Genomic DNA, 15,768 nt, shown 5'->3' with positions numbered 1-15,768 from the left:
AGGAACATGGAAAGTGGGAATAAGGAAATGGGAGATGTAAATTACCAGAATACAAAGTTTTTAGTGTGTTCATCTGAGTCAGACCAATTCATAAATACTGAAGAATTTAGAAAAAATAAAAGTTTTTTTTTTGAAAGCAATAAACTTGGGAGTAGTGCCATTTGATTAGGAAATAATAAAAATATTAACTGTATTTAGAAGAGGAAAAAAGGAGTCCCAGCAGCTGCAGGGACAGTAAATATGGCCTAAATAGCATGCAGTGTTTTAGAACAGATTTTAAAGGAATGGATAATTAAAACCGTAGGGGTATAAAACATGTTCCTTTATGAAAGCACATGTGTCTGGAAGAGGTTGCTTGATTTAATTTATTATTGCCTAAAAGGAGTTATGTGGAAGTATTAGGGAAGTGTGTAGTTTCTCTCATTTCAGCTCTTGACAAGACCCGAGCCACCCCTCCTTCTTCAGGGGTCCATTTTTAAAAGGTTTGCTCCAGCAAACCTATTTTAGCCCGAGCTCGTAGCTGACGTCTGAGTGTGTGCACACCTGGTTACCATGGTTCAGTTGATGCAAGGTAACTTGTTAACGGGGGTAACCTGATCAGGTTTCCTCACCTCTTGACATGACAATGTTTTCTGTTTTTCTTTTCCTAGTCTATTAGCTTATACAGAGCAGTATTTGGAATACGATCCTTTTCTTGTGCCCCCTGATCCCTCAAACCCTTGGATATCAGATGACACCACTTTCTGGGAACTGGAGGCAAGGTATATAATTTTATTTCTTCTTTTGGGGTAAAAGGGTATAACAGGCTTTTGTTGAAATTTGCACGAATATACTGAGGCAGAAGGGCAATGCAGTATCCTTTTGGTCTTTCCAGTGTTACAGTTTCATAAGATGGGAAGAGCTATGGATTAAGAAATCTGTGTAAAAAGTTACAGTAACCAGTTTCCAGGGTTCCAGTGTGGGGAGAAAAGATACCTTTTAAAATCTGATAACATTTCCTGGTTGGAAATCTTTATTCTTCTGTGTAAATGCATGCGCATTGGCTTCGTTCTGTGTAAGTACTAACAGCCTGGTTACACATCTCTGAACATTGCACAGATATGAGCAATCTGGAAGTTGAGAAATCTGCGGCTGAACCTCAGGATTTAGTCTAAATTATGAACACAGGGTGTTGGATTACTGACTATTGCTGATTGCAAGTTCTGTTGGTTTTGCCTCTGTAGCAAAGAGCCAGGACAGCAGAGGGTGAAACGATGGGGATTTGGCATGGACGAAGCTTTGAAAGACCCTGTGGGAAGAGAGCAGTTTCTCAAATTCCTGGAGTCAGAATTCAGTTCAGAAAATTTAAGGTAAATGTGAGGGACCTTGTTTTTTAATAGCTTGTAAGATATATTGGGGTTGGGGCTTTTTTGTCTGATACCTTTCTTTTCATTTTTTGACCCATCAAAACTTTTCCTGTGTCCTACCTTTCAGAATCCATTCGTGCAGGTTGCAGCATGCTCCCGCATTCAGGCTGAGGGAAAGATTGATATAGTTAGCAGAGAGTCCCATGAAGCATATTTTCCTATTCATGTGCAAGTTTTGGTCAAACTGTTCACATAACAGCTTTTCTCACAGCTCATTTTTTTTAAACAATTTTAAAACATTGACCCATTCAAAGCCTGTTCAGTATCTCTCATTAAGTCCAATATTATGAGAATAGTAAAATAATAATAAAAAATAATAATTTGTTAAAAAATAAATTAGGGATTTAAAAGTGAAATTCACAGATTTTCACTGTTGGTCAGGTTTCTGGGGACCATTGGTATTTTGCAAATCTCCACCAAGATTCTAGTACTCGTGAATCTGACACAACAGAATTAGTGTGACAGTTAGCTCTCAAATTCCTCACTAATTGCAAAATGGAAAGATGCTGCTAGTCTATGAAGCTTAAATAATTTTTTAAAAGTATATACATAGAGTATTACTTTTAAGTGAGGAAGAACAATTATTTAATTTTAAAAAATGATAGTCCATCCATTGGCTAATAGCATGTTTTGTTGTCACTGTTCTAAGGAAGTTGTATTTTGGTAAGGTTTCAGAGGGATTGATAACAGCCTTTCCAAAGATAAGTCAAACTGTAGATAGTACAAAAGTATGTAAACTTATTTTTCTCTTTATTCCCTCTTCTTGTCATCTGTCCTCTGTATCACTTCTCATTCACCAATAGCATAAGGAGTATAAAATTATTTTTGCACACATTCTAAAACTCAGGAAAATACTAAACTACTTTTTTCCTATGCCAGTTATCACCCCGAAGTGGTGCAGCATAGGCATTCATACTAGAGTTACAATTATGAAGCATCTTACAAAAGGCATTTAGCATTTTGTGATGTTGATTCATAAATGCTGAGTAGTTGCACAGACCTCCTTGTTAATTTAAGTTTGTCAGCAGAATAATTGGAGAAGGACTTCTCTGAGTTGCTAACCATGTTCGTATTCAAACGTTGAATTTTGCATGACAAATGTATATTAGGTATTCTAGACCTTATGATATTTTCCAACTGATTTGTTTACCTTTACCCCATGGAAGTATGGCCTGACCTGTATGTGCATGTTGGTAAATTCATTAGTGACAGATGCAGATTTTTTTATTTTTTTAATTTAAAACTCCCAGTGGTGAAATGAAATTTTAAAAATCAGAATCATACTAAGAAAAGGAAAGGTAATTTTTTTTTATTTAAAGAGCATCCTGGTAATTCCTAATGCAGAGCAGCTGTTCAAACATGAACCTATCCAGCCCAGTGTGTGCTGCAGTTTCTATGCATTTCTGTCATTAATCTGTCTCTCTGCCAACTAGACTGTTACCTGCATAATCCGTGGCTTTCTTCTAATCCTATTTACAACACTAACTACAGGCAAACTGTAAGTGATGGATCCAGAAAAATTCCCTAGAGAAATTTGTCCAGAGCTGATTCCTTGACATGCCATCTACTCTTCTCCCTCTCTCTCTCTAGTTTCTTATATTTGCATTATAACATATAATACCCGAGGAACAGTGAATATGAGCTTAAAGGCTGTCCCTGAGAAGGATCAGACAGTGGATCAAACTTGCACTGAAAAGGTGCTTTCTGTGATGATTAACTGAAGGAAAACTGTCTCACAAGCTCAGAATTGTGTTTATGAATTCTCAAACTGTGGGAAATCAATCCACCCTTAGGCTCACACAGTAAAGTTGGGTGAGAGCATGACTTTGTAAAGCTTGTTGTGTATGGGAGTCTAAATGTTATAGATCTCAGTAACAGAAATGAAAGGTTTGAGGGTTTCAAGCATCACTGCAGAATAAACCTTGAATTTGAAAGACCACCAATTTCTTTGCTCACCTGTTAACCCCACTGTGGCAATTTGGCTGTTTGGGGTGGTGTTTTTGGACTTGACAGCCACCTTGAGGAAAAGATTTATTTCCATCCACATCTTCCCACTGCAACAAAGTGAACTTAACTCATTAGCTGACTCATGTCCTTTTACAGATCTAATAATGATAAAATTTACAACAAGCACTATCAAACCTACAGCGGGATAGACATCTGGGACCCTGGACTCAAGCTACCAAGTGCAGAACACAGGATACAGCAGGGGATTGCAGACACTACAGAAAGATTCAGTATTAGTTGATTAGAAGTCTTATGCCTTGCTTTGGTGGAAGAAATGCCAAAAGTGTGAAATGATAAGTCTACCAGATGCACTGTTTCTATTGAGTGTGATAATCTTATCTAGCTAAACGTCCCAGTGTTGCTGTTTCATTAGCTTGGACTGAGAGGGTCTAAGCTGGCTGAAAATCTCATTCTTAGTGGACATACATCCTGTTTTAAGAAACAGGCAGGGATGAAGAAACTTGAGCCATGACTTAAAACTAAGAACTGTGCAGTGATTAGGGATGCAACCAGGTTTCACCTTCTTATTCTGTAACTCTGCTTTTTTTCTTTGCCTGTACATTGGGATTAATAATATTTCACTCTCTAAAGGCTGTTATAAAGCATAGCAAAGGAATAAAACTGTCTAAGCAGTTCTGTCAGTGTGGTAACTTCATTACAGTGTGATTGCAGTTTGCTAACACCCAGGTTGGATTCTGCATTCCCTTAATGCAGGCTATGACTTGTAATCTCTTGTTACCAAGCAGATTTTTTGGAGGGATCACTTTGCCTGCTGCTCACTACACAGAGCAAATAGCTAAACATATGATTTGGATAATAGATTTATAAAATTCCCACTGCCTATTACTAAAATGGTGACCATTGTTTAAAATTCACAAGACTTAAGTTGGAGCATGATCCAATACTACTGAGCTTGGTCACAAGGCTGTCCAAGCACTGAAAAAGGAGTTCTCCAAGAAAGTGAGATAGTGAAACAAGTCTTACTGCAATGTGGCACCTGGAGACCTATTTTTTTTCATCCCTGTAGAAAATGCCGATTCCTCTCCCCATCCTTCCTTTGCCTGTAGTGCTGCAGAATTCTTTGGAAAATTAATATTCATATTCTGACTGTACATTTGCTCCCAAGTGGTTGTTTTGTAGGAATTGCAGCCTGTAAAGATATAAATGGTTTCAGGCCTGCTAATCTGAAAGCCTGTCCAAGTCATTGCACAGTACTGCAGGAGGTGTGATCTCCAAGGCGGTCCTAAGACTGCAAAAGCCTCCTGGGTTAGCGAGGGGAGAGTGGTGACAGGACCGCTTCCATGATGCACAGAAGGAAAAGCCTCTGGAACCCTTGCCCCTTCCTTTGATCCTTTCATAATGTGTGAGTAAATAGGGAAAAGGGGCTTTGAGTTCTGGTTGCACAGAAAAAGAAGGCAGCGACTGAGCAGTTAGCTAGATTTACATGTTTTTCTCTAACCATCCCCCTGCAAGCTGAGATTTGGTGAGGTGTTAATTTTGGATTCATCCATTTAAGTTGTTGCAGAAATGTTCTGTACTGGAGATACAGGCTTCAGTTATATCCTGTAGAAAAAAATAAATAAAACTCCACATACACACTATTAAAAATTTGCAGTGTTGCCTATAAACTGTTTCAGTCAAAGTGGTTAATTTTGTGTTTAACTTATTTCAGTGGTTCTGGTTTTCCTTTTAGTAACACCATAACGGTGCTTTTAGTAGAGACGAGGGAAAAAGGTGCAAGAGGTTAAGTTTTCTTTTTAATCCAGCCTGCTTCGCTTTTTTTTTCTTTATTACTGATCACCACTCTTGAAGACTTTAAATGCAAGACATTTCTGTCTTCACTGATAGCGGGGGAAAGAGTTCTGCATGTTACAATGTATGAAGATTGATTAACTGTCCTTGATGTCTGTCCTGCAAGTCTGAACAGAATTGTTGGTAACGACACATTCCCACACGGTGTGGGCACCGGTAATGTTTATCCTTCACACTTTGATTATGAGACCCTGTTTTGGGTGCTAATAACTGACCAAATTTTAATCCTCAAGGCTGAAATTGCCTGTGTTTTATTTCTCATTCAGACTCAAGCTTACACACCAAGTCCCAGCAATGTTGCCATTTCTGCAGATTAGATGAGAGGAACTAGTTGCAAGATTTAATGGTTTTCTCTATCGTTTGCCTGAACACCTTCAGCACTGCTCTGTCTTGAAGCTTGAAGTTGTACAACCTGTACTTGTTCAAGCTGTACCTGTGGACTCTAGGAATCAGCAAGCACTCTTTCCTGCCCCTAGAAAAATGGCAGCTGATTTTCTCCAAGGAGTTTTTTAAGGTTTTTGTTTGCTTTTGTTGAAAATGCTGAAAGGTCTGTCCTCCCACCTATTGTGCCACACGCACTGGGTGCAAAGCTCACATAATTCCCCCTTTACTGTCTCCACTCTCTGCCTAAACCTCACATTTTTGTGGAGCCATTCACTTCCTCTGTGTTCCTATGTGCTAAATTTAACTGATTAGCTTGATCTGGGATCTGCTGATGGCTGCATCTGACATTTAGATCAGTTAATGGGACAGAGCCATGCTGCAGCTGTGCTATTTATCTGGCAAGGCGACCCTTACTTTGAAAGTAATCCAGCTGGAGGACATAATCCCCAGATGTCTTGCAACATGTGTCTTACCGTGTCATGTGGCTGGATGTATGACTACCATATGCTATACACTCTCACTCAGCTATATGTCTGGCGTGTGACCCGGCACGTGGAATCCCAAATGCTGGGACAGAAGACAGCAGCGAGGTTTACACCCAGCTACTCAGGTCTCTGTTCAAACAGTACTGAGCATCTTCTAGAGAGGGTCTCCACGGCAGAAGCAAACCTCCACCAACAGGAGATAGAGTTTCATCCAAGGGAAGAGAGACTGAGCTCTAGTTCCTTCCACAGAGTAGCACTAAGTCTGTGTACAACAAAGTCCAGAAAATGCAGTTGGGTTCCCCCTCGCCACTCTCCTGCCCTTGCACGTGTTTACTGTTGCACACAGCATGCTGTTTGTTACAGAATTCTTCTTCTGCTCTGGTCACAGCTCGTGAGGCAGGGAGCTGTAAAAGGGGACAGGGAGCTCTTTTGATTTGAGGCCCTGTGCTCAGGTCTTGCAGGCTCCATTTCAACTCCATCTGTGCTATTGGTTGCTATGGGATATTTGGAAAAGTTATTTTTGAAAATGCAAGAGGTGGCAGCCTTATTTTTGGCATTTTCTAACTTTGCATATTTGACTTTAACTCCCTGTAGGAGGAAGGCAGGCATTTTTTCTTGAAAGATCAGTAAGTGGATTAAAATGTTAAAATATGTGTTGGCTGTGAAGTAGGCACCCTAGACATAACATACTGCAGAAATCAGCATTTTCTTCCCACGTTTACAGAGGTTTCTATATTTAGAACCTCACATTTTCAGTAGGGTTTTTGAATGCTAATGTTAGAAGGGTAAAATAAAATTAATCTATCAAAAAGCTGGTGTTCAGCCTGTAAGGATGTGTCTACGCAACCTGCCTATTCTATGCTGGAAGCTGAATGTTTCCTCAAAGAAGTTAAATTTATCTCCCATCTATTCCCCATAATTGAGTATCACCTACTATATGGAAGCAGTTTGCTTGCTAAAGAAAATAGCATCCTAAGGCATGTTTGTGGTGACTTCCAGAAGTATTGTCAGTGATATAATGGAACAAGCAAGACTGTGACAGCTTTGAGCTAGATCCTCAGGATGTCTGCAGGGTGATAGAAAATGTGTGTTTACAAAGAACATTCTTCCCTTTCATTTTTTCTATTCCTTACCTGACTTCGATACACATGAGTAATCAGTCAGTCCCAGAAGATGCTTTTGAAGGGGTTAGCACTGGAGGATATACACTTTTAAATGCAAATATCAAAAGCAGCTTAAGAAACCAAAGTAGGTTGCCCAAATTTGACAGAGTGAACTGAAATAGAGTTTGTGAGCTGTGCAGTTTTTAAACTTGAGTTATGAGGCCTCCATTCTTACTGCGTTGCCATCAGATTCTCCGGATACGTCCCCAGGCTCTGTGCCTACGTTCAATTCGCATTGCAGCTCATAGAGAGAGGTGATGATACCCCGAATTTTTGAAACTGAAGTTCTTCTGTTGGCACAGACTCCCTTTGTGACCTTGGAGAAACCACTCTATATTATTACATTATTAATATATTTGCAAAACTGGCACAATATTACTTCTCTGTCTTTTGAAGAACCTTAAGGGATCAATAGACAGAAAGATTGTGCTTAGATACTACGGAAATTGAAGAGTGTAGAAATACCTATAATAGTCACCTCAGTAGAGTGAAGCTGACCGTAATGTCTTCTGAGCGATGAGCAGGGTCTCCTTCCACCTGCACTACAAAAGAGATTCAGAACAGGACTATGAAGGACTAATTGCTTCCTGGAAGGTAAATCACCTCAAGTGAAGAATGTCTTAAAGAAGGAATACTGTAAGGTTTTGTTTGCTACACTTTACTATCCTCTCGTAAGAATTGTTGCAATAACTATACTAGAATTTGGATTGAGGGAGGTATTGTTTTGCTTTCATGGGGGTTTGGGTACAGTTCCACTGTTCCTCTCCCCTATCCTATCCTTGTTTAACTAAGCTAAGAGAGCTCAGTTCAATCGCACAGTGTAAGAGGGTGGAACCACATTTTAAAGGTGCACTCAAATTATTTGCCAGCCTTGTAAAATCCACCTTATTTCACAGTTAATTCAAGGTTCAGCTTATGTTTTTCATAAGATCCACTGTGACAAAACAATAATGAAAAGTTGTTATGGTATATATTGCATATTTAACAAAGTCAAACTTGAGCTGAGCTCTCTTAAGGGGTGGGGGGAAGAACTAAGTGGTCTGCACCATGTCTAAGCATGGGATACTAGCTGAATTTAGAATTATTTGGTACAGTGAGTCTAAACACCCATAGGAGAAATTAAAAAACAATCATAATAGCAAGCAAAAAAATTATTATCAAAGCTTAAAGCTAGCTGGCTGTGATCACAAAGTGCTCAAGTCCTTTTAAGTGATCCTGCTCCAGACAGAGTGAGAAGGATACAGTGAACTGGCCTGCACTGTACGTGGCTGCCCAGTGTTGGTTCACTCAGCAGCAGAAAAGAGAGAACGGGTACTTTCATTCAGTGTCTTGTTAAAAATGTGCATAGACATGCAACGCTGAAGAAAGAAATTAAATTATAGCAAGAAGTACAAATGCTTCTCCATTTTATACATGATTTGTGGAGTAATAGTAACAAAATTACAGTTACACAGTTTGTAGTTTAGCAGGACTCAAAAGAGATTCATATAGATAGCAAGAACATAAGTTCTTATTAGTTTTTGAAGGAATGTCAGAAAGCAATAGGTTTATAAGCAATATAAACCTTTGTGCTTCAGGTGAAATGAAATCTCAGTTTAATTCCAGTTAAATGGAAACCTTCCTGTAAGCAAGTTACCCATACATAAGTAATGAAGGATTTCCCACCCATCCCATGAAAAGGCTTGTAAAAATTGCTTCTTAAGGTGGATTGATTGCCTGTGACAGTATACCAGAATACTGATCCCAACATAAAATCACAGATTTTTCTTATTTTAGCATGTTTTATACTAAACGTCAGTTATTTCATTTTTTTAGAGCAAATAAATTGTAAGCAATTCATTAATAATTACACTGAATTGGAAGTCAAGATGCTATATTGTGCCATAGGTTCTGGTTAGCAGTAGAAGACCTGAAGAAGAGGCCTATCCGTGAAGTTCCTGCTCGCGTCCAGGAAATCTGGCAAGAATTTCTTGCTCCAGGTGCACCCAGCGCTATCAATCTGGATTCCAAAAGTTATGACAAAACCACGCAGAACGTAAAGGACCCTGGAAGATACACATTTGAAGATGCTCAGGTCAGTTTGTGATACTGTTTAAAGACATTTGAAATAGAATGTTGGCTAGTGAAATCTGTACGCAAAAAATAAGATATATTTGGGAATAAAATGGTAATGCTCTAATTCCTAAAATGCTGTTTTGGCAATACAAATGGGTAACATTCTGTCTTTCATGAGGCCTATGAATTACCAAAGGTCTTCATGGAACTTCTGTGCCTGGTATAGAGTCTTCAAGTGGGCTTCAAACAGAGGAAAACATGTGTGCAGTGAAAATTATATTTTCATGTTCGTGTTTTCTTAATTTTCTTATTGAGTTCCATTAAGAGAAAAGCTTCCCCCCACGCACATTGGTTTCTAGTTCTCAGGACCTGTCTCTGAAAGAATTCCTTTGATACAGGCTCAATGTCTGTTCTCTCAATGCATGTCCAAAAGTGTTGTTATCATTTATAGGAGTCACAGGTACCCAGCATGAAAAGAATATGACCCATGTGAGAAATAACATTTTGTAACAGCTTGTGCAGACGTGTAGTATTTCATGGATGTTGCATATTCTATACCTTGTTAAACTATCTACAGAACATTAGGCAAAGATCCTAAAGATCCACTTTTCAATAATCAGTATTACAGCAGTAAAGAACAGTCTGTAAATGTCTTATTTGGCTTTTGGGGGTCTGATTGAGCCAGAATTTGAATGCCGTCAACAAAAGATGCTTTTTACCAGAGCTAGATTTGTGAGAACACTTATATACTTGAGATTAGAACTAAAAGTTAAAAAATCAAAACAGTAAAATATAAATCTCAGTTTTTCTCAGAAGAAAAAACAAGCATTCTGTATTGAATGCGACACTTCCTGTGACTTATAACTTAATATTTCATCTTTGCAGACTTCTGAGAAAAGCAATAGAAAAGAATTGGATTCACAGTAAAAGTAGTAGAACCGGTACCATCCTCCCTTTTTCAGCAGCAGCAGATGAAAATTTAATTATTAATGCAAAGTGAAATGGTGTCAAAAGGAGAGATTGAGATCATATCCCTGCAGAATTTCTTACAGCTTGATTATTAGGTCATCATCTGGGGAGTCAGGAGATGCTGCTGCAAGTCCCACCAAGGAGAGCACGGGATTGAATCGGAGCTTTCTACTTTTTGGGAAAGTGCCTCTGCCCTAAATAGGAGGAGGAATAATTCTATCACCTTTCATTTTGCTGTTCTGAGAATAGCAACATATGATGCATCAATAAAGTTTTCATTAGACACTATATCAGACCCATTGTTTTGAAGTACTCTGTATTAAGCCAAACAAACAGTTTTTGCTTGCATTGCTGACCCCTTGGAGATTTAGGAATGCAGCGCACAGCAAAGACGTAATTTACACAAATAGGCAGTTTAGCAAGATTAAGGGTTTTAAAAAAATGTATGTATTTACAGTTGAGTCATTAAAGGACAATTAAATTCCTTGCCGGTACTCATTTTTTTTAAAAAAATAGGTGTAAAATTTCAACACCATTTTACTTCCAGGTCTCTCTCCTCTTTATTTTTTTTTTCCCCTTCATTTATGAAGGATGTAGTCAGTCTTTATGCAAGCGGGACTTCTCCTCCTGTCAGACCTCTGCTTATTTGATCCAGCTCAGCGTAAAACTGGGACCTGGAAGCCTCCACTTCTCTGGGAAAAGGGGGCAGACTGTACCTGCCGTGTTCTGGCTTGAAGCGTTAGGACCGTTACCAAGTGCCCCACCTGAGGTGGCAGGGTTTTGTCAGTAGTAGGGCTCTGCCCCTGCAACAGGTTCTTTATGGCCTGTCAGCTGGGAAAGAGACCACTTATAAGTCATTCTGCCAGTCAGTAGGTCATTTAACTGCAGTTAAAATTTTTTTGAAAATCAGCATTTCTGGACTTCAAAGATGGCACCCAGAACTCCATGTCAAATGAGAGTGATACATAAGTAAAAATAGACCGATCGTTCTAAATAACATCCAGCCTCAATTCCTGACTAATGTGTACATCAACAATACTAATACAGCCTAATTTATTGCTTTTACAGGGTTGGGTTGTGCACAAAAATAACATTTTGATGCCCATCGCCATTGACATGTTCATCAGGAGCACAGTCATTTCTGCTCTCTGTTGGCTGCGCTGGCTGTTTTTGTAGAAACTGAGTGGAATCGAAACTCCCCACATGAACCAGCCTAAGTTCTGAATATACACCAGAATTTCTCTGCCTAGTGCAAGAAATACAATGAAAGGCACTTAGAGTCATTTCTAGAGTTTCTAATAAAACTAAAATAAAAAATCAGCTTTAATTTTACCTTGCCATAATTTTCAAGCAAGGTGGTTTGCTGTTTTTTTTTTTTTTTCTATTCATTAATTTTATGAACTACCATGCTGAGAAATGGTATTTACAGTTTATTTGCTGTTTCCTGATTGCTATGCTGCAAGTTTCCTATAGTAAAAGGTAGGGTTTGAGTAAAAAATAAAACAAAAATAGCTAACACAATGGACTTTAAAAAAATATTTTTAGAGTATTTCCTATTCCAACTGCTTTTTCTGCAAATCTCTTTCCTAACACTAGAACTATAACTAGAATTATACACTGTCCTACATCGTAGATTTTTAGATTTTCATATTTTAGAGAAATGAGAATTCTTCAAAAAGAAAAGCGCCATAAACTGTTTGTGTCATTTGGTTGCAGGATAAGGGTTTCCAAATATTCATATGCCTCTGAAGAATAATTGTCTTGGAAATTAGATTAGCCTGGCACTGTTTTTCAGCTTGCATGTGTATTTTCCTTTTTATATTGTCATCTGGATAGCAGACTAAACATCTGTCAAAGGATATTTTCAAAAGTAACCAGGGGATATCCTCCCTAACTTAAGCATGTTATTGTGGTGCTGAATTAGAAACCTAGTACCTTTTCCCAGCCTATGAAGTCAGAAAAGCTTCTCCAGAAACTAATTCAGAAAATCTGATGAGGAAGGATCCAGAGCTCCTGATTTAGTCACTTAGCTAAACTGACCAATATAAGGGAGGTTTGAAACTGGGCCGTAAGCTAGGACTCAGCTGTAAATGCTTAGAAAAATAATTCCACAGTGGAAATAGGGACTATAAATTAAAGAAAGGTGTGCTATGTTCTTTATACAGAACAAAGAGGTGGGATTTCTGCTTTAAGACTAGAGAGCAATTCAGCCTTAGCTTCAGAACTGCAACCAGCTATCCCGTAAGAACTCCTATTCAGAACAGCCCTAGCCAGTATACATTCCGCAGCTAACACATATGACTGCCTCCAGCTTTACCTATGGGAGTAACAGCTCCTTCTTTCCCTTTCAGGAGCACATTTACAAACTGATGAAAAGTGATTCTTATCCTCGTTTTATACGATCCAGTGCCTACCAGGAGCTGCTACAGGCCAAGAAAAAGGTATTGGTCCATCTTGCCTTTGTCTTGCCACTGTGCAAAGCGGTGGTTATGTTTGCAACAATACTCAGTCTTCTCTCCCCTGTGCCAGTGCAACTGGATATCTGGTAGGTGACCAGCTTGGCGTGTTTGGAGGGTCACATACACACAGGAGTTCAATATACATATATGTGTATATATCCTGCATGCGGGCATGTTTCAATAAGTTAATCTAGCAAAACTTATTTTTATTTTTACATCCCATATTGTACTGTTTTCTCTGTTATGAAGCACCTTAAATTGCAAAGTGCTTTACAAATACATTAAAAAAATGAAATAAAATCCCAGAAGAATAGTCTTTCATGTTTGCAAGTTTGCTTATGTAATAAATGTTGTTCTCTTTATTCCACCTATAAAAGCTACACAATGTGTTTAGAAACAATCTTATTCCTAGGAATAACTTCTAATTTAAACTATAAATATAGGGTCTTCCTAATTCTGTTTCTTTCCCTGTTATTACGTGAATAGTTTTGAGTAAGTTAGGAATCTGACTTGAAAGACTGATCATGTCACACTTCAGCAAACAGAGGCTCATGTCTTGGTATATATTATTTGCTTAGCAAAAGTCCAGATTATGGAATGAGTTCTGAATAGACACCTCCCAGAGTATGTGAAGAGGCTTGTACAATGCAGATTTCTATAATGATAAATACTTTTATTAGTGGGCTCTAAACAGTAATCTCCTAGAATAAGCTGGGAGCCCTGTGCCTTGCAAAATCAGGGCCCCGGTCATTACTGGAACAAGGTAGTTATTAACACCGTAGCATTCTATTGTTTATAATGACAACCTAAAATTATATGAAAGTACTGTGTGATGTTGTTTTTTGTTCAAACATTGATTTCTGAAGATCCAATATAGAGATGTTGAAAATACCAGAAAGCTACAACTGTCCGTGTGAAGTCCTTAAGTTTGTGAATGTCAGTTCATTAACACAAGATGTGCACTTCATGATTTCTTTTTATTTTCAGTTTTTTTTTTAATTAAACCAGTTTGATCTCCATGAAAAATTATTTTTGTCAAACACTATATCTGCTTTGCCCATCCCCTGTTTTGCAGAGTCCCATTACAGCTTCATACCTGTGTTTGCTTCCTGATTTATACAAACTTTGTTTTGCAGTCCATTGTTTCATCAATCCTTCTTTTCTACTCCATTTTTTCTTGCTTTTCTTTTCCCCTCCTTTTTCTTTTTGTTTCCTTTTTTTATTATTTATTTTAAATTTAAGTTGGAAAACACTCTGGATCGTCGAACATCTTTTGAGAAATTCACACGCAATGTGGTAAGTTTGTTGCCTCGGAAGACTAGTAAACCTGATGGGACATCCTTCTCCCCTCCCCCTCACTGATCCCTACTTTCCCTTTTTGCTTCTCTAACCTGACAATTAAAAGTGTATTCATCACAGTTTGTAAATTTTCCTAGGAATGGCAGCTTTATAATGTGCTTTCATTACAACCCCTCCTCCCTAGTGCCTTTCCCACTGACCTCAATAGTCACACATGGAGGACTGGACCTTTGGGAACCATGCTTTTTGCGTTAGGAAGCATGACATTATTACCTTTTTTTTTTTTTTTTAAATTGTAGTAAAGAGTCTGTGAAAACCTGCTTGTTGTTGTTCCTTTTTCTGGTGCCTCCCAAAATACTGAGTCTAACAGTTTGAATACATTGGATTTCTTTCCTGTCTCCTTTTTATTTTACTAAAAAAGAGTTTGTCCCTTTTTTTTTAATCGGGCACAGGGGAAAATAAACAATAATAATTTCCCCATCTTCCTTAATGTCTAGCACATCTTCTTCAGGACCAAAGAATTCATGCTGATGATGCACAAGGGTTTGATTGGGGTTTCATTTTGATAATGGACTACAAGAACTGATTTTTTTTTTTTTTAATATATAATTCTCGAAAGCTATTTCATGAAGGTAAAAAAATGAAGGCTGGTAAATTTGCTGTGGGCATTCTCTTGCCACCTGCCAAAAGATCCACTGATTTCCTGATATGTGCGATTCTTTTTACTTATCCAGTTTCTTTGGATTTTTTTTTAACATTGTGAAAGTTCAAACTAAAGCAATCAACGCATTTATTTTTGTAGGGCAGAAACATCCCTATTTTCCCATGCCATAAAAACTGTACACCAACACTGAGGGCGAGCACTAACCTGTTATGAAAAGAGGTAGAAAGATCTTGGATTATACTCAAGTTTGTCTGCATTGTCTGTTGAATTGTGCAGGTGACGCTGCTGTGTGTGTGTGTGTGCGTCCGTGGCTTTTTCTGTGACCTGGTTAGTGGAGCTGTGTGCGTTGAAATGGAAAATATGAGAGCTTTCAGCAAAGATCATGGTTTTTGTTTTTTAGTTTCTAGGGAAGGAGAAGCAGTTCTCAGAAACTGCCTCCCGTACAATGAGGCTCAAGAGTATTTCCTCATGTATTTTATATATATATGTGTGTGTATATATATAAAATCTATATATACATTCCAGTAATCAAAAAAAGAAACAAACAGTGAAAGAACAAAGTTTTCTGAGGCTGTGGGAATACCTCACATGTTAAAACAAAACTGTAATTCTTTAACTACTTTCTTATAGGTAAAGGCTTCCTGTAATATGCTTTGAATCCACTGTAATCAGGAAGAAATTTGGATTCAATGGGACAAAGTCAGTAAAGGACACTAAAAAGTAAATAAACAGCCACAAAGGAAACTATCCCAACGTTTGAAACAAAAACCCCTTATATTTTGCATGGTGGTGTTGCCACAGCATGCTGCAGTGTGATTTGTGTGTTGTCTGAGCAGGTTGATCTATAAAGCAACATTGTACATGATAACAACATACGTGATAATTACATGATCATTCCATAGGAAGTTCTGTATTAATAAAAGAGCCTATTATAATTGCAGAGAGTGTAGAGAGTAGACAGTACATCAGGGACCTCTGAGAGCCAGGCTTTTGCCTAGCCACAGTGCCTGGCAAGCTGCAATAGCTATGTTTATTCATGGAAGTTTAAACAGCCCACAGATCATG

The 15,768-nt window shown here is 38.2% G+C and overlaps 1 protein-coding gene across 5 annotated transcripts in view; it reads left to right on the top strand.

Annotated features, from left to right (window-relative positions):
- Positions 1 to 15,768, top strand: part of RGS7 (regulator of G protein signaling 7) — a 246,041-nt gene that overhangs the window by 221,588 nt on the left and 8,685 nt on the right. For 2 of the 5 annotated variants that reach the window (XM_064445776.1, XM_064445775.1), the window contains exons 13-17: positions 651 to 761; positions 1,224 to 1,349; positions 9,145 to 9,331; positions 12,633 to 12,722; positions 14,842 to 14,922. In XM_064445776.1, the coding sequence (XP_064301846.1) occupies positions 651 to 761; positions 1,224 to 1,349; positions 9,145 to 9,331; positions 12,633 to 12,722; positions 14,842 to 14,916 (589 nt within the window). In that variant the 3' untranslated portion in view covers positions 14,917 to 14,922. Of the gene's footprint in view, positions 1 to 650; positions 762 to 1,223; positions 1,350 to 9,144; positions 9,332 to 12,632; positions 14,923 to 15,768 lie in introns of those variants that run through there. The other 3 variants (XM_064445778.1, XM_064445777.1, XM_064445774.1) reach the window with 3 other exon arrangements.

The sequence above is a fragment of the Phalacrocorax carbo genome, chromosome 3 (genome assembly GCF_963921805.1).
Source record: "Phalacrocorax carbo chromosome 3, bPhaCar2.1, whole genome shotgun sequence".
NCBI lineage: Eukaryota > Metazoa > Chordata > Aves > Suliformes > Phalacrocoracidae > Phalacrocorax > Phalacrocorax carbo.
Note: the sequence above shows the minus strand (reverse complement) of the source record. Positions and strands in the feature narration are given on the sequence as shown.